Genomic DNA, 18,761 nt, shown 5'->3' on the forward strand with positions numbered 1-18,761 from the left:
AACCAATTCAGTATCATGTACGCAGCACTTGGGCGTAAAGTAGGAAACAACTCTAGACAGATTGACAGTTGATGGCATGGCCCGTGAGTGAAAACTCCATAATGATGATACTGGATGTGGGATTCAAAACTCTGGACCCCAGACCTTTGAAGTAGCGGGACTATCAACAGCTCTATAATGCCATAAAAATGATGCAACGTACATTGACTTTAATACTTGTATGTGTTACCGGCAAAGTTTGAAATCCGGCATTCTATAGAATGCCTAGGCATTGTGTATATAATGCCTAAAACTAGCCGGCAATGTATGAAACGATTCATATTTCACACATTTCCTAGGCATACTATAGAATGCCAAATGAGAAACCGGCAAAGTATGGAATACATGTCCGATTCGTTTCGAATATCAAGTGGCAAGGCACGTAACTTTTAACACGCACCTCAGGCTTAGAATTTATCAGTTGCACTTTGCGTTTTATTCGGGAGTGTCAAAATACGCAATTTTACTTAAATTTGTTCAACAAAAAATTTGTTTTTTTTTTTACTGTACTCCATGAAGGTGATTCGCGCAATATATTGGCAGTTGTAATGAGTGTGACAGAGGATGGTTTCTACCGACTTGGAACTTCTGAAGGAATTTTAAAACAAGTATATGCGAGATCACAATTCACTTTATGCCCTAAGAACTTGCTTAGAATTGAACATATTCCTGACCATGAAATTCCTCTCCGGTCAGTTGCAATTGCTCAGTCCAGTGGAAGCGGTCAAGGATTCGTCAAATGTATGTGTAAAACAAAGTGCCAAAATATGAAATGTCTTTGCGTGAAAAATGAAACGAAATGTAATTCAAAATGTCATTCAAGCCTGCCATTTTGCAATAAGTAGGTTAATTTTAATTTCTTATTTTTTACATGAAAATTTTGTTTCCCTTAATAAGAAAGGCATACATTTTGTTTTGTACAACTTTCATTTTTCTTGACGTATTTTGAATAATTTTTTTTTAATGGCACTCTCATTATTTTTTTCAGAATAACATTTGTGTTTTTGAGGAATGCACGTCATTTATATAATAGCCTTATCATACTTTGCCTAAATAGCATTTGTCATTCTATAGAATGCATAGATATTATATACAATACCTAGGGAAAGTGTAATAATTCTCATATTTCATACATTGCCTAAAAACACCGGGCATTATATACAATGCCTAGGTATTCTATAGAATGCTGGCTTTTCATACTTTGCCGGTAACATATGCACTAATTGTAGCACTGTCTGATATGCAAATAAAATTTATTTTCCACTGTAACTGCCTGTTAAAATTTCATTAAGACACTTAAGTATATTATTAACATGTTATTTTTTTTTCTTTTAAACCATATAATCACCAAACTAATAAAGAATTTACCAGGTGAATTTACAGGGACTAAAACACCTCAGTTTAATTTTAACATAACAAAATAAAACAAGTCCCAAGGAATATATTTAATGTAATCATTTAATTTACGTAAATTTCTAAAGTATTTCTAAATAAAGCATTACATTAGAAACCCATTCTTGCAGGAAATTGCTATTTTAGTGAGCAATCAAAAAATGGACTACTTAGGAAAGTGTATTTTATTCGCACTGTCAAATAACACTTGATCAAGAAATCATGTCTAGTGTAAAGTACAAAAAATCAAAATTCTACACAATATCACTAGCATTTTATGTGGCTAAATTGCTGTGTAACTTTCTTTTTGACACCCCCTGCACGCCCAACCTACCTGTAAAGGGGTCTCACCTTGAACTGCCTTTCCCAAGGTTTCTTCCATTTTTTCCCTGCTAGGGTTTTTTTGGGAGGTTTTCCTTATCTTCTTAGAGATAAACTGGGGGGCTGTTAAAGGGCAGGACCTGTTAAAGCCCATTGCAGCACTTCTTGTGTGATTTTGGGCTATACAAAAATAAATTGTATTGTATACAAATCTCTTTGACAGCTGCAAGTTTTGAGAAGCGCTTTCAGAATCTACTTAGAGATCTTGTATTTCTAATATTTGCAATTTGTTCTGAAATGAGTAAACTTTCTACAGTATTTGAATGACTGTTTTTTTTCAGTCATTTATTATGTTAATTTAATGTTTGAACACATGTGGTTAAACTTTTTTTATGCCAGTTACAGTTCATATTTAAATGTAATTCTTTTCTTTGCTTAATATAACACATTAAGAGCTATGATCTAAAAAATGTTTTGCCTAGACCTCTTCCATGTTTGACATTTGGTCACAGTGTGCTATTGTGAAATGATCGATTTTATTATTTAAGTTTTGCTTTCAAGTGTGAATTAATTAATGAATTGCTATATTGAATCATCTGCTATGATTATCATCAAATTGGCAGGCTAACAGCTTTTTAAAGGAGTAATTAGTGGAAGCTATGGCAAGGCTAACCAGACTCTCTGTAAAGTTTTTTTGATTGCAGTTTCCAAATCCACTTTAAAAAGCTGTATATGTTATGTTCCTAAATGTGTGTCAACTCTTGGGCACTCATTTTTGTGGTGAGCACAGGATTTGCAGCTGATTTAGGTTGTTGTAAACAAGCAGAGGTGATACACACAACATGATCTTGGGAAGGGTCACTCTTATAGAGGAAAGTCCTCAAAAACGTCAAATTAGAAACAAAGAGTTTAAAAACCAACCATTGTGATTCATTGTGTTCTTTAATTCAGATTTCACTGTAAAATTATTTGCTTTGTTATGTGTTTGCAGTAATAAATTAATTTATTATAATATACCTTCCTATTTTATAGGTCTGCTGGGTTGTTTATTCTGATTGATAGCTTGTGGCCTCCATTGGTACCCCTTAAAGTTCATGGAAACAGTCCATATCCTCAAGATGCGAGCATGACTTCTTCACAGTACTTATATAAGGTACAGAATTTTACTTAAGTTAATAGATGTAGAGAACAATCATGGATCCATATTCCACGTATGTTGTAGTACTCCTTCCTTCTTTCATGATCTAAACCTCTGCGCTAATAACATATAGGTCCCTTACTTCTACCCTGGTCTGTTCAGGAAAATGTCCTGCAGTTGACTAAAAGACCTTTATCTTCTTTTTTTACTATGAATTAAAAAGTAACATGTTTAAATACCTTTGGCTTTTTTGTACAATAGAAAAGACTCATTTGACAGTTCATGAAATATACTGTGTGTAGTTTTTTTTGCAAATTACTTTATGAAGAAAGTAATCCAGTTAGGCTTCATTTAAGCAAATTCTTTGTGGAAATGCTTTTAAAACATTTCTTCTTGTTCTTCAAATGTCATTTTGCTCTTGTTTACTTGTTTCGCCATACTGAGTGTTTTGCAGAAAAGGAAACTAATACCAAACCTTCATGGCAGCAAATTGTTAATTGCTCACGCAGACAGGGTACGAAACATGGGCCTGGGTCCTCAGTTTTTTTTTTTTTCCTTTTTCTTTTTGGTACAGTTCTTTTCGTATAGCAAGATATCTTCTGCTCCATGACACACTGCCAGTTCTTTTTGACCATTTTCATTGTTTTTGTCTGAATCTGTGGAATTCATTGGCCTTTTCATCGATCATTTAGCTTTGCCTGCTAAGATTAAAAGCAAATTGCAAAGCCTTATCACTTGTCAATGACTTATCTGTGGATCTGATTGGCCATAATTAACCATCGGTGACAGATGTCCCGGTGATAGTAAGTGGCAGTTAACTTTTACTGAACTTCTTAAACGCACTTAAATTAAATCATGCCACTAATTACTTTGGAAAATACAGCTAAAAAGTTTGAAAATTAGAGCCATGGAGGATTTGTAAAAGTTGACCTGTCGCCTCCAAACTTCAGATTCAGTCAGTATTTAGACTGGAAACAAATGTCATCTTTATATGCCAAAGAAGGTAGGAATTTCAGCCATTTAACGTTGCTTCCCCTAGATATTGCTTATTTATTGACTACCTTTGCAGTGACAAATTAACTGAGCCGATGCTACCCATATACGTTTAGTTTCAATCAGGTTATTAGTAATAATGTTTTAATGTGGGCTGTGTCACAGAGCACATCCCTGTCACACTGTCATGATGAACTTCTCTATTTGAAATGTTTCATGGAAATGGATAGACTGTAATAGTGCAAAGTTTTTAACGGGATCTTCGTCTGAGTGTTTAATTTTAGACAGGGCAGAGGTCTAGCAAATGAATAACCATTAAATAGTCAGTCATATATATATATATATATATATAGTCATATATATATATATATATATATATATATATATATATATATATATATATACACACTTTTTAATTTATGTAGATTATTTCGACCTGGTTATTTTAAATGTAGCTCGCAAGCCGAAAACCTGTAGACACCTCGATCTAGTTAGTTGCAGTAATAAGAGCGTAGAAAGCATAACTTGTCCAGTGTGCGGTCGTCCAGATGAGAGAGTACTTCGTGCAGAGTACGCCAGCTGCTGAGAAAGCATGCTTTGCCTCCACTGAAGTAGACAACACAGTCATCAGATATAGATACACTTGTTCTAAACAACGCCCCCGCTTGCCGTTGCTGTGAAACACCGCCATTTCAACTGTTACTGATGCATTCAGTTTCTTGTCATCATTCTGTGATGGCAAGTTTTTTGGCACAGATAATGCGGATGCAACAGACTGACGCATTGCAGTTTCAAGTTGCTGGTCAAAGCTGTTGTCTGACAGACGTCAATGAAGTCTTCAGTTTTCAACTATAACTCTGTTATTTCTAGATTTTTACACTTTTACATGCTATATATGCGAAGTTGGCCATTCCTGGGAATGAAAAATGTCCGGGTTTACCTAAAATAAACACTGAAATTGGAAAATGGTAAAAAAAAAAAACTTAAACTGAATAAAAATAAATTAAAAAAAACTATAACTAAAAAATATTTTAAAACTAGAAAATCACTGGCATGTACTTTCATTTCCAAGTGATTGTCTCTAGAAGAAGTATACACTTGCTTATGAACAGCACTTTTAAACAAACTAACATTCAACACAATAGCAAAGTACCAGCAGTATCAGTCTACTTATGAATTTGTGTGCGATAGAGTCCCTGTTATTGGCAAGTGTGGAAACAGAGAAGCTGCTGGGGTGATTCTGTATTCATGCAGTAAATGCTTACCAACAGCAAAACAGAACAGAGAGGTAGCATGCAGTACTCCTCAAGGATACTATTCTGGTGTCCCTGGAGAAAACATATGGTTGACCTTGACCCAAAGATTTTTTTTCTGGGCTTGCCAGGAAGTGACTCCAAATAGAGTTCAAAGCTGCCTCCTAAGCAAAGGATGATTGAATCTGAGGTCTCTAAATGAGAAATGGTGTTGAAGGCTCTGCTTGTGGAAGGAAGAAGAGCCAGGTTTGAGAGTGGAAAATAAGAGATCAAAAGGAAGGAGATAAGAGCTTTGTGTGGTTTTTATTGTGTTCAAGTGATGGAACCACTTCACCAAGTATTCAGGAATTTAAACCTATTGAGGAAGCAGGGTTTTGGTTAATTTTTAGTTTATAAGAGCCCTGCTTTTCCATATGTTCACCTCTGCCTTAAGTTTATTTTTGTGCAGTTTATATATTGTGAACTTTTTTGTTTACTTTTTGCTTATACCTTGTTGTTATGGGTGTATAAGATAGTGCCCACTAAGGGATATCACCTGCAAATGCATTGTTATTCTTTGTATAGTGGTGTAATTAATGACACATTTAGTAAAAAAAAAAGCAAAAAAAAAAAGCAATGTTTTCATGAACCCAGAATGTACTCACCACTGTAAGACTTCTAATTGTTTCACAATGCAATTTCTAAAGCTCCTAACAAAACAAAGGTACACAATTTAGACCGGCAATCTAACCGTAGTAATTAATTGATAATGTGCATAAGTTAAAAAGTAAAACATGTTAATATTTATGTATAAATGATGTGAAGTTTTAAAGAGAAACTTCAAATGAATCATGTGTAGGTGAAATTTCAAAATGGTTTTTATAATATTGAAAATTGTACAAATGTAATATTAGCTGGCAGTGTTTCACATGGTAACACTACTGGTAGGATTTGGAGTGATACTTTTGCTTATATTCAGTAAAAATAAAATATGAAGAACTTTAAATTCATTTTCTGTATGTGCAACTCTATTTTTATGTTTCTGCCAGGATAATACAATCCTCTCAGCCCCCTGTTTCTGCTATATACTTTCTACATGCAGAGTGGATGATGCTGTGAAAGTGTTAAAGGACACAGTCTCAGATTTGTATCTACCACCAGTAGTACATCGGCTCAGAGAAATTCTTGAGGTACTAGCCAAGCTACTTCTATTAGAAACTAGACTGGGTTACACAGAACATTATCAATGTTTAAATTATTAATGTTAAACATTGTCTATACATGTTCAGTTGTCACATGCCATTACTTGTGAGCTGTCTGTAAACTTAAGAACTGTAATGGAAAACTGACACTTGTCATATAGCTGAAAATATTATATTTTTAGCATTTTAATGATATTGCTGCAAGTGTAGTCCTTTTTTCTGCATATTCCAAGGAAAGGTTTTAGTATGTCTGTGTTATTCACAATAGATAATGAACTGTCTTAGCCTCTTCTATGGTGAACAAGAGAACTGCCATTATTTAACAAGAATAAATGTACTGTTTTGAATTTTAAAAATATGCATTGGTTTTGTATTTTTTCACGTTTATAGAAATATTGCTTATTTGTGTCTCTTTTAGAATGACTTTGGAAACAGAGTTTGCAGTTTCAGTGCATTTGTTATATACAGTAGGTTACAGGTAAGAGAAATTTGTGATGCGTTCTTTTGCAATATCAAATGAAAACTACATTAATTAGAGAACAAACATGTTAATGCAGAGCAATTTGAACTACTCACAACTTGCTGTTCCTAAATGTCCATGGCTCAAGCAATATGTCAGAATGATTTGGAGTGCTACTATCTTCAATAATGATGTTAAATTTACTGTGAAGGAAAGTATTTCATGGCACAGATTGCAGCCACATTCATGTTTCATAAACCAGAGTTGGTCCAAATCTTACACACATTTTTTGGTTGGAGTGCCATTTTTATGCTAGAAGGAAAAGAAGACGAAGGCAAGGAGACAGGGCTTGGTTGATATCATGAATTCCCAAGTTGGTGAAGGGGCTATTTGACTGGGAGCAAAAGTAAAGAACTGGTAGATTTTTGTGTACCTCTCGATTTCTTCCTCTGTCTTTTATGCCAGGCCTCAAAAGAAACGGGCTTTATTCTTTTGCGTGTGAGCAAACATTTGAGGGGTAACTGAGACTTTATTTTCAATTGAGTATTACTGACTCTCTTGTAAATAACTAAATTATATTTATGTGATTTTTTTAATTCCTGTTTTGATCTGAGAGAGCACGAAAGACACTATTGTTAATTTTGGTAGGCATTGGAGTTTTGTCTTAATGATATTTCATACTCATTAAAATCCTTGGATTCAATTGTTGCAATGTGCAACTCTACTATATTTTTACTTAAGTTGTATTGTGAGTCATATCTGTATGTAAATGTCTATCAAATGTCTGAGGTGCAAATAATCAGAAGAACAAATTGGAAAATAAACAGTTATACAAATTTTAAATGAAAAAGACTTGTGTTACAATGTTAAGTTACTATCAGTTACTATCTAGATGATTTAGATCTTGTATCAAACTATAATGTTTATCACTGCTGTTACAACTGTAGACGTCAGGTTATTTTGATCTTTCCAGACATAATACTGTCACGTCTTTCTGTATATCTGTTTACATTACTGTTCACAGTGTGCAAATGTGCTCAATTTACAATCCCATTGCAAGCTTTCTGTTTTCATCTACTATCACAAAGTGTAATATTTTCCTTTTCTTATTGCTGTATGCAGGTTACTTAATCACTCACACAGTATTACCCAACACAATTCCGGGTTCAAATAAAGGTATTTATTTGCCAACAATTCATTTCCAATAATTATTAGACAAAAGATCAATACCAGAGGACAATACACAATTGATTTTTTCCCTCCTTAGTCATGCCGAAACCAGGGCAGTCCTCCCCAGACAGCACCCTCTGGCATCACCCAAAGACCCAGATAGGGCTGCATTTCTGAACTCCAGTTCCAAGCATGACCTGTGGGTGTCCTGATTGGGTTCAGCACTGAGGAGCACTTCCACCTGCAATGTCAGGGAACAAACTGCTCCCTGAACAAATTTACTGTTTATCTTAAATAAACAAAAACTTTCAAACAAGCAAATATCTTTGAATTCATAGTATCCTTCTGCTGAAAACATTATTATTACTTATCTATGCTAAGGATATGAAATATAAATATATAAAATATAAATATAATTGGATTAGCATTGCTGACGTCTGAACACCAGCTTCTTCTGAGTTTCTGGTACTTCTATGTAACTTCAAAAACCTGCCTGTAGGAATAAAAGCAATCTAGCTATTCATCTGTTAAACTTGACTGACCAAGAAAGGCGCAATGTTTAATTTTTCAATCTCACACAATCTTTTATCTCTAGCAGTTTTTATTCCGTAAAATGCACAGAGAAATAAGCTTATGGAAAGCAAACAGTTTGTATGTTGCCCTTCTTGACATAACACTCTGGCTGCAGTTTAATTCTGCATAAGGTTTGTTTTCTGTTGCACAGTGCTAATGTACATTTCTATGTATGTCTCTTTTTATCCTAGTCACTACTAATCAAAAGCTGTGCTAAATTAGAAAATTACTAGAAGATTTATTATCAACTTATTGTTTCAGGGAAAAAACAGCATACCTTTTTTAAAATGTAATTCAAATTGAGAGTAGGAATACAAACAAAAAAAGTACATGAAAGTGAATTTCCCCCTGCAAATTTAAAATAAACACGGGTTTGTGCTGAAGTGGGGCATGAATATGATGCATAATTGATCATAGTTAGGAATGGGGAAGAATCAAGGGTTGAATGGGTGAAAATGGTCAAAGGCAAGAGTGTTTTCTGACAAAGAGACCCTTGTGAACGAAAAAGACGTGAAGTTAAATTAATTTTTAAAAACAAGTTAAGTTTCTAGTTTCACACTTCATCTTCTGACATGGCTATTTTTCGCACCCACTCTGGCTTTCCTTCCTTTCTTTTAGTCTTCTTGGGCTTTAGGTCTTCAAACTTCCTCATCCGTTTGCATTCTCAACTTACACATGTAATGGTGGATCAGAATTTAAAATATTGCATTTTAAGCTGTTTTGATTTATGGAATAGAATTTATTTACACCTAAAGGTATTTTGTTTCATCCAAAGTGACTTAAAATCACAAGTGCATAGTATTGTTCACTTTTTTCTCAATGTGAAACACTGCCAGAGTAAGTAAACTTTCTTAGTGATGAATAGTAGGACTTTGGTGAGAGCTGGTTCAGCATCCAGGCTTATACAGTTGGTTAGTCAGTACTTCACACTCTCTATATTCATTATGTAACTTGAAATACAGTTTTCTGATTTAAAAGACCTTACCAATAAATCATGACAATATAAATTATCACTCTGTTCCAGGAAACGTGATGTGAATGAGACGGTGCCCCAGCTAGCTGCATCCACACAACTAAACATATGTTTGTTATATTTTACTGAATTATTTGCTAAAACATACTGTACATACTTTTGGTACTCCTGTTTGTGCATTTAATGTAAGCAGTTTATTAGGGGGCTTTTTCATATCAGCCTATTTATTGCAGAAATTTTACATTTTATCAAATCATATAGTTTTAATTGAAGAAGATACCTATTAAAATTTTCATGTCAATTGTTTATATTCTCGATTCACACTTTATTCTTCCTCAGAATTGTTTGTTCTCATTTTTTCCAGGGACATCATATTGGTCAAATCAGGAAATGACTAAATAACTTCCAGATGTGAGGATGTTATAAAATACTACTCTTAACCAAAACCTGCTGCTGTTTGTCTTTTATTTGAGGTTAAGAATAGAAATTAGGCAGAATGAAAAAGAAATATTGATCTGATTGTCTTAAAGATCAGAGGTGTGTCACTCGTGCATCTTGTATCATTCATAGACTCTAACATAACTGAGTGTAATAGAAGGGGTTTTTGTTTTTGCATTCTTTAAATAAACAGAAGCATTGTTCTCAATTCTTAGATCTCTTAACCTTGTAGAGTGAATGAAACTCAACTATGTTGGCTATGTAAAGTCAGTTTCTGTTTGTAGAATGCTTTATTATTATTATTGTTTTTGCAATTATTATCATTAAGAGAACAAAATGCAAACATCCATCCATCCATTATCCAACCCATTATATCCTAACACAGGGTCATGGGGTTCTGCTGAAGCCAATCCCAGCCAACACAGGGCGCAAGGCAGGAACAAACTTCGGGCAGGGCGCCAGCCCACCACAGGACACACACACACACACACACAGAGACACACCAAGGACACACTAGGGACAATTTAGGATCGCCAGTACACCTAACCTGCATGTCTTTGGACGGTGGGAGGAAACCGGAGCACCCGGAGGAAACCCACGCAGACACGGGGAGAACATGCAAACTCCACGCAGGGAGGACCTGGGAAGCAAACCCAGGTCTCCTTACTGCAAGGCAGCAGCACTACCACAGTGCCGCCCTAAAATACAAACATTAAAGCATAATTCAATCAAAGTTACAATCAGTACAATAATAAAGGACTTTTTAAAAAATAAATTACATCAAACTGAATACTCAACCCCCTTCTCCATCACATTTTAGAGATTTATATGACAAGAGAGCCTCATCTGATGTATTGCCTTACATACTGAAGGCAACAGAAAAGGTTTAGCTGAGATCCAGCATGGTTATTATAGAACAACACTAATGAATTCTTGCCAAACTATTAAAAAATGAAATATTCTTTACAAAGTATATTTTAGTTTTTCCAGTTGAAGATAGTATAGTATAAAAATTGTTTTCCCAACAAGTTATGAGAGGTGAGAATAATACTCTTTCAGTTAACTAAAATGAGTCTTTGTGCAAGCAATGTAGTGTTAGGATATCACTTTTTTTTGTCAGTCATCCAGTCGATCTGAGATGTATGCAGATATTTTAACACCAGAATTGTCTTAAGTGTGAAGCATTCCCAAAAAACATGACCTAGTGAGACAGGCAATTGATGATGATAATCACAGTTTGGATCTGGTCTAGAATACACTGTCGACAGTTTTAAATGAGATATATGTGAGTGATACACAGTTTTTTAGATGAATTATGGTATGCTCTGCCCAGAGTGTAGAAAAAAATATTTTATGACTGATTTCCATTCCTGCATTTTCTATTGAGAGATCCCTTTCCATTATTTCTCTAAGATCAGTTGGGGGAAAGTTCCTTGACATTTATTAAAATATTAAATGTGTCTTCATCAAAAAAAGTGTTACTTCAGGATAGATATTGATGGAAGTTAAGGAAAGTTCATCAGGTTGCATTTGTTTACATTTCTAGATTTCAAATAATATTTTCAAAAAACATTTTTCATAAATGTAATAGTTCAAAGGAGGTATACACATTATTTATGTTGAAATCTCTAAAGGTTCAAAAACCTAGTGACTTCCATGTATTGTATATTCTATAGGATAATAAGGCTATGCAGTATGATTATCATGCATAGGTGCCACTGATAAGAGCATCCAGCCTTAAACAATGCCCAACAGTTGGTAACAGTGGACTATAGGGTTGATAGACATAATAACAATCTAAATGAAAACCATTCAGCCCAACAAAAATTGCCAGTCCTATCTGCTTAATTCTTCTAACAAACATCAAGTCTAATTTTGAAAGTCCGTAAAGTCCGACTGTCTGCACTACTTGGTAGCGTATTCTATGTGTCTATGGTTCTCTGTGTAAAGAAAAACTTTCAAATGTTTCTGTGAATTTTATCTTTAATAAGTTTCCAACTGTGTCCCTGTGTTCTTGATTAACTGATTTTATAATAAGCTCAATCCACTGTACTAATTCCCTTCCCAACACTTCAGTCATGTCTCTTCTTCATCTTCTTTTGCATAAGCTGAAATGGCTCGGCTGTTTTAATCTTTCCTCATAATGTATCACCTGTAGCCATAGAGTCAGCCTACTCTTCTCTGGACTTTTTCTAGTGCTGCTATGTCCTTTTTGTAGCCTGCAGATCAAAACTATACACAGTACTCCAAATGAGGCCTCACCAGTGTGTTATAAAGCTTGAGCATAACCTCCTTGGGCTTGTACTGTACTAAGTGTGCTATATAACTTAACATTCTATTAGCCTTCTTAAAGATTGTTGAAAAGTATGAAGGTGGCATTTGTATCCAGGACTTGGCTGCTGCATACCATATGCCGAGAACGACAGTATCTACGATTGTGAAAAACAAAGACATTAGTAAAAAGTAAAATGAGGTTAAATTTTCATTTATTTCATCTAATTGCTTTTGTATTTATGTATTTTAGTATTAAGCAGTGTTTAAATTATTTTATACAACCCCATCAATGTATAATATGCCAATAACAATAGGATTTTTTTCATGGGAACAGATTAATCATTTTCCCTTTATTTATTATGGGAAAATTTCATTTGGTATACGTCCTGTTTGGTATAAGTCAAAGGATCTGGAACGGATTAAGGATGTATACCGAGGTACCACTGTGTGTGTATGTATGTATGTGCAGGCAGTGTGGAATGGGTGGAGAAGAGTGTCAGGAGTAATCTATGACAGACTGGTATCAGGAAGAGTGAAAGAGAAAGTATACAGGATGGTAGTCAGACCAGCTATGTTATTTGGGTTGAAGACAGTGGCACTGACCAGAAAGCAGGAGGCAGAGCTGGAGTTAGCAGAATTAAGGCTGCTGAGATTTGCATTGAGTGTGACAAAGATGGATAGGATTAGAAACAAGGACATTAGAAGGTCAGCTCAAGTTGGATAGTTGGGAGACAAAGTCAGATAGGCAAGATTGCATGGGTTTGGACATGTGCAGAGGAGAGATGCTGGGTATATTGGGAGAAGGATGCTAAGGATAGAGCTGCCAGGGATGAGAAAAAGAGGAAGGCCTAAGAGAAGGTTTATAGATGTGGTGAGAGAGGACATGCAGGTGATGGGTGTAACAGAATAAGATGCAGAGGACAAAAAGATATGGAAGAGGATGATCCACTGTGGCAACCCCTAACAGGAGAAGCCAAAAGAAGAAGACTGAAGAAAACCAATGCTACAGTTGTCAGTGTGATTCAGATCTTCTTCCTCAAGTTTCCCTGTAGCATGAGCTTTACTTGGCCTCTCTGTACCTTCAATACCATGATCTTATTATTTTTCTTTGCTTGTTGGTCAGACTTGAAGAGTCATGATTACAGTGACTAATTAAGTGACAATGTATAAATGGTAAAAGAAAATGATTATTGTTTAGTTCAAAATTCTAAGGAATACAGCTCAGGAATATTTGTGTTACCAATGCATCACATTACAAATAGTTTTGGTTTCTTGTAACATTTTTATAGTATAACACCCATTGTGGGTATCAATCTATAGAAATGAATTCCAGAGATTCTCTGGTCATGCTTAAAAGTAGCCTCAGGCTTTTCTTTTCTGATCTTTAAGCAGCATGACTCAGACTCAACTTGCTTTTCCTGATGTGTTCAGTTCATTTTGGTGTAGCTGACATAAACTGATTCAGCTTACCTTTCTCTACAACTGTTGGACAGAAAAATAAAGACCTTGTTTTTGTAATATGTATTATAAACAAAATACTTCATCAAAATACTAACAGTAACTAATAAACTAAATGATTTTTTTACATAACTTGTTTTTATATATCTTGCTGTTGCTAATATTAATATAATTGGGGAACCAAAAACAAGCGAATAAGTGGAATCTTACCATTACTATTATAGGCACTAAACTGATTTTTATAAATAAATATACTCTTATATTACTGTGTTTTTTGAAAAGCTAAATATCTCATAAATGTATGCTGACCAATATGAGGTGATGTGTTTCACAGTGGATATTAGTTGACTTTATTCATGGAGCATGATTTCAAGTGAAGTTCTTGAGCTCATTTTAATTGATAAATGTATGATTTTTTTCCCCCACTCCAGAGCCATTACCTAGTACAGAATGAGTCCTGGCTATTTGTAACTGATTCATACTTGCAGTCTTCCAATGAAAACAAGCAGAGAATTCCTAGAGTGGTAGCGGTTTGTGTGACCACATCTTGTGTGATTGATGCTGAGTTAACAAAAGCTCTACAGAATTCTGCACCCTGTGAACTTCTTTTTAAGGATGCTGTCATAGACAATGGTATGTTAACATGTCTATATTTTTACCAAAATGTTTGCTTGCTGTTATTTTACTTAGTGACTGACCGCGCACTGAAAGGGAATTTATTTTATTAGATTATAAATACAGTAGGTATATACATCTGTTTTAGTATCAGGTTATATGCCACATTTGTGTACTATAAATTGTGCAGTTTTATGAATAAGAGGGCCTCACTGACCTTATTCTTCACATCTGCAGTCCACAATGACTGATGATCTTTTTACAATATATGGGCTGCACTATACAGTAAAATTAAAGGAAGATTAATCTTTCAAACTAATTTTAAAGATCTAGTGAATCTATTATTATCTTCTGCTGTTCTGCAATTTATTTGATGATTTTTGTAAATATATTTTGTCTGCAATAATATAAAAATGATTTGGTAATTAATCAAACAAAAAAAACATTATGTAAATGCATGTCCAAAAACTAAAATGTTGACCTAAAGCTTATAAAATATGGGAATTTTTGCTTTGTTCCCTGAATATTCTCAGGTTACCTGTTCCATCATAAAGAGTATATAAATATTCAGGAAGTGGTTAAGATTTAAAAAATGGGAATGGTAATAATAGCTATAGCTATAGAGTTTATTATGGTTAATGTTGTTTAAAATCATGTCAGCACAGTAGCAATTGGAGATATTTTCATATTTCTTGCCTTTACTATGGAAAATGTAACTTTCCTTGAAATGGGGAGGAGATAGAGCACACAAACATGTGCAGGGTGGTTAAAAGGCATGTTGACAATACAGTGATCCCCCGCCTATCGCGGAAGTTTCGTTCCAGACCCATCAGCGATAGGTGAAAATCCATGATATAGAAAGACCATATAAATAACATTTTTTTTTTTATAGTTGAAGCCTTAAAATACCCATCCCACATGCTTTAAACACATGTAAACTTATTAAAACACACTTTGTAAACACATATAATATGTGGATGTCGGGCTAAGAATATAAGTAACATCTCTCTATTATAAAAAAAAATCTTGGCAGGGAGACAAGGCATGATCTTCTCAGAAGACAATTTGACATCCCGCGAGAGACATTTTAATGCCACACAAGACATGGCAGTGAGACATAATGACAGCTGCTGTACAGGTTTTCAAATGATCGATGTGCAGAGCGACAAGCAGAACACGCATCTTGGCAGAAGCAGCACAAAGGCAGTAGCTGATCCATCAGCTTCTCCTTAGCGTGCATTCAGCTCCCCCCTTCACAACACAAGCAGGAGAGACGCGAAGTGGCAGGAGTGTAGCGCGCCTACGGGGGTTGAGCGAAGCGATCGAGACCAGATCATCTCGGAGAGACACTTTGATGACACGCGAGACTAGCCATTACAACCTTAGGAAGCAAAACCCGTTAGATGGTGACTTTTGCATGTCACGCCCTACTTACAAACAATTTAAAACAAGTCCACGGACATCTGACCTAGCAGTTGGAATGCTTTTGGCAGACATGCTTCATGTGTTCCCAGCTCTTTAAACAACGACAAGCAGAACACACAGCTCGCCAGCAGCAGCTGCAGCAAGCCAGCAGATGTTCTGAGCTCATCTCCTTAGCGTGCGTTCAGCCCTCACCCCCATAACAAATCACCCCAGATACTGTGAGATTTTAACTCTTTGAGAGCATCCTGCAGATACTCATGATTCAAACATCTCTTCTTGCAATCATGTGCAAAGTTTATTTTATCATTGCGTTCTTTTTTTTATCATTTGCCATACTTTGAATTTACAGTACACAGGTACACCATTCAGGACTCGTAATCAGAATATAATTTTGAATTTGGCTGAATGATGTATTTTGGGAACGTTTCCCAAAACACTGTCTTTCAGTTTACTTCTGCTGTACTGTATTTGCTGTCATATACACCTTAAAATGAACTGTAGAGCAAATTTGTGTATAGCTAGACAATAAATGACTAGTATTTGAGTGTTCTCATACCTAATTATGACACATTATACTACACCTTTTTCTGCTTTTTACATTTTTAATCTGATTTATTATTTTGTTTTATGCAGCTGACATTCTATGGCAAGATTATGTAAATTCGTATCTACAAATATGCTTGTGTTCTATTACTGTTTAATGAGGAAACAGCAATCTTTTAGTCAATATTTCTAAATTGTGTTATCATTCCTTCAGTAGTTACCGTAATTATTTTAGATGAAAATAGCAATTTGGGGGTCCTTGCATATCATTTATCTTTTTTTTAATTTACTTATTTGTGTGATGGCTTTCATCCGTAGTGACTTACAATATTTGAAATACAGTTGATTACATTTCTCTTATTTTTCCAATTGGAGCACATGTAGGTGAAGTGACTTGCTCAAAGTCACAAAGTGTCTGTAGTGGGATTCTAACTCACAACCACAGGATATGAAGTCCAAAGCCTTACCCACTTGGCAAGCTAATTGTATTTTTTTTTAAACTTGGTTATGGTTTTGGTCAAATTAGATAGAATCTGATAACCTATCTTTCCTTAAAATGCCTATTTCCATCAAAATCTTTCTTACATTTGTATGTTTGTTATCTGTTAATAAACTGGAGTAGGCCATTTTTCACTAACCACTACATGTCACAACATTGCCAGCATATGTAATTTTATGAAGAGCCATTTAATACAGAATATTTATACAGTGTGTGTGTATATAGAATAAAGAATATCAAATTACTGTATATATGTATAGAATAAAGATAAACCAACATTCAAAAAGCACAAACGTTGCAAGATATCACATTGTTATATTCAAAGTCGATTTTGCTAAACCGTATTCCAACATTCTCTCCATCTATTTTTAAGCTCATTTAATAAACAGACTGACATTATAGAATATTTAGTATGTATTTACTGTATATGATATTGTTTAAAGTATGCATATACATTTTAAATAGTGCAAAAAATGAACATCGCTAGTGTAAATGCCCAGAATACAAAGGTCAAGTTTATTTTCCACATGTACAGAGGAGTATCTGGCTGAACCTTTTGCATGTTATGACTCTTTGGTGCCATGATCAATAAGTATTATTAGTCCTTGGTCCATTCCCAAATGGACCTTAACTTAAAATCTCAGAATTCTTCCTTTTGTCTAAGTGATGTGTTCAAAAAAGTAAAATGTATTTGAAAATCATTCACTAGTCAATTCATTCACTCAATGGGAGTTCTAAAAATAACAAAGCAAACAAACAGACTGCAGATAATCAGTTACTATGGAGAAGGAGACATCAGCTAGTTTTACGTTAACCAGCATTCAGAAAACAGATGTTGTACAGGGTGGAGAGCTATAACCAAGTATAGAAGGTGACTGTGTACTGTTGCTTAACCAATGCATTTTTAACCAAAGTGTCTCTTGTCAGGTCAGGTACTTCGTTACTAAGTATTATTTCACAATTCTTTGTTTAATATGTTTTAGCAGTCTACAGTATATATTTCTGTATGTACATAAATATATATAAAATAGCTCATCATTATATTTGTTACAAAACAGGTGCATACATAAGTCAGTTTTTTATATACACATAACAACTAAGTGATAAAATTTAGTAACTAAACAAATGGGCTTTTTTTAGAGAATTTGAATTCGACACTATTTGTTAAATGGGTTAAAAACATGATTATGTCAGCCCCTTACGGCTGAATTTGACAATTTCTGATTCAGATCATTTGCATTTTAGTTAAGTCGTCCTTTGCTCTGTCTGAGCATAACTATTATTTTTTTATTGCGATGGAGAAACAAAGAACTGATATGTGCCACTGATAGTCTGTGAAAAACACCTATATTTCTGTGTTTGTACATGGCAATCTATCAGGAACAATAAGCATCAACACTTTAAGTGAACAGCAGAAGAAAATAAACATTATGTATTTAGTCATCTAGAAAATAGCGAATATTCTTTAAATTTTTTTTTACTTTCCAAATATTTTTTGAGAGATGATTGTTTTCTTCTAGATATTTGAAATCCCCTTTAATTTATTAACGTTCACTTATTATAAGACAACTGAAAGAGATGTTTGTATACATGTTTTCTCATTAAACTTAGCTATGCAAATTTGTTAGCTCCAAGATTCTCTATTTAAATACTTCGTTACATTTGCAATATGTATTGTGACTTAGAAGTAATAGTCACTTTATTGCATTTACCCTTTAAATGATATTTTTCTATAACCTCCAACTTTATGCTAACTATACCCATTTCAATCACTAACATTGATTACACTAAAAGAAAAAAAAACTTTAGACTGAAGCTGAAAAGACATTTAAAAGGAAACTAGGACATGTGGTAAAACCAGTTATTCAGGATTTTTTTCTGTGTCTTATGTTGGTAGACACGCAGGTCTGCCCTGTTAAACATGAGGGTTAAAATACATTTGTAGTCCTGGGTTGGGCTTCTTAAATACCATGCAAAACTAACACTACATTTTGAACAAAGAGACCTACATTTTTG

At 34.5% G+C, this 18,761-nt stretch overlaps 1 protein-coding gene across 4 annotated transcripts in view; it reads left to right on the plus strand.

Moving 5' to 3' along the window:
* Positions 1–18,761, plus strand: part of spidr (scaffold protein involved in DNA repair) — a 384,626-nt gene that overhangs the window by 336,424 nt on the left and 29,441 nt on the right. For all 4 annotated transcript variants that reach the window (XM_039754491.1, XM_039754492.1, XM_039754495.1 and 1 more), the window contains exons 12-15: positions 2,785–2,905; positions 6,165–6,305; positions 6,736–6,795; positions 14,095–14,296. In XM_039754491.1, coding sequence (XP_039610425.1) covers positions 2,785–2,905; positions 6,165–6,305; positions 6,736–6,795; positions 14,095–14,296 — 524 coding nt within the window. The remainder of the gene's footprint in view (positions 1–2,784; positions 2,906–6,164; positions 6,306–6,735; positions 6,796–14,094; positions 14,297–18,761) is intronic.

The sequence above is a fragment of the Polypterus senegalus genome, chromosome 5, assembly GCF_016835505.1.
Source record: "Polypterus senegalus isolate Bchr_013 chromosome 5, ASM1683550v1, whole genome shotgun sequence".
Taxonomy (NCBI): domain Eukaryota; kingdom Metazoa; phylum Chordata; class Cladistia; order Polypteriformes; family Polypteridae; genus Polypterus; species Polypterus senegalus.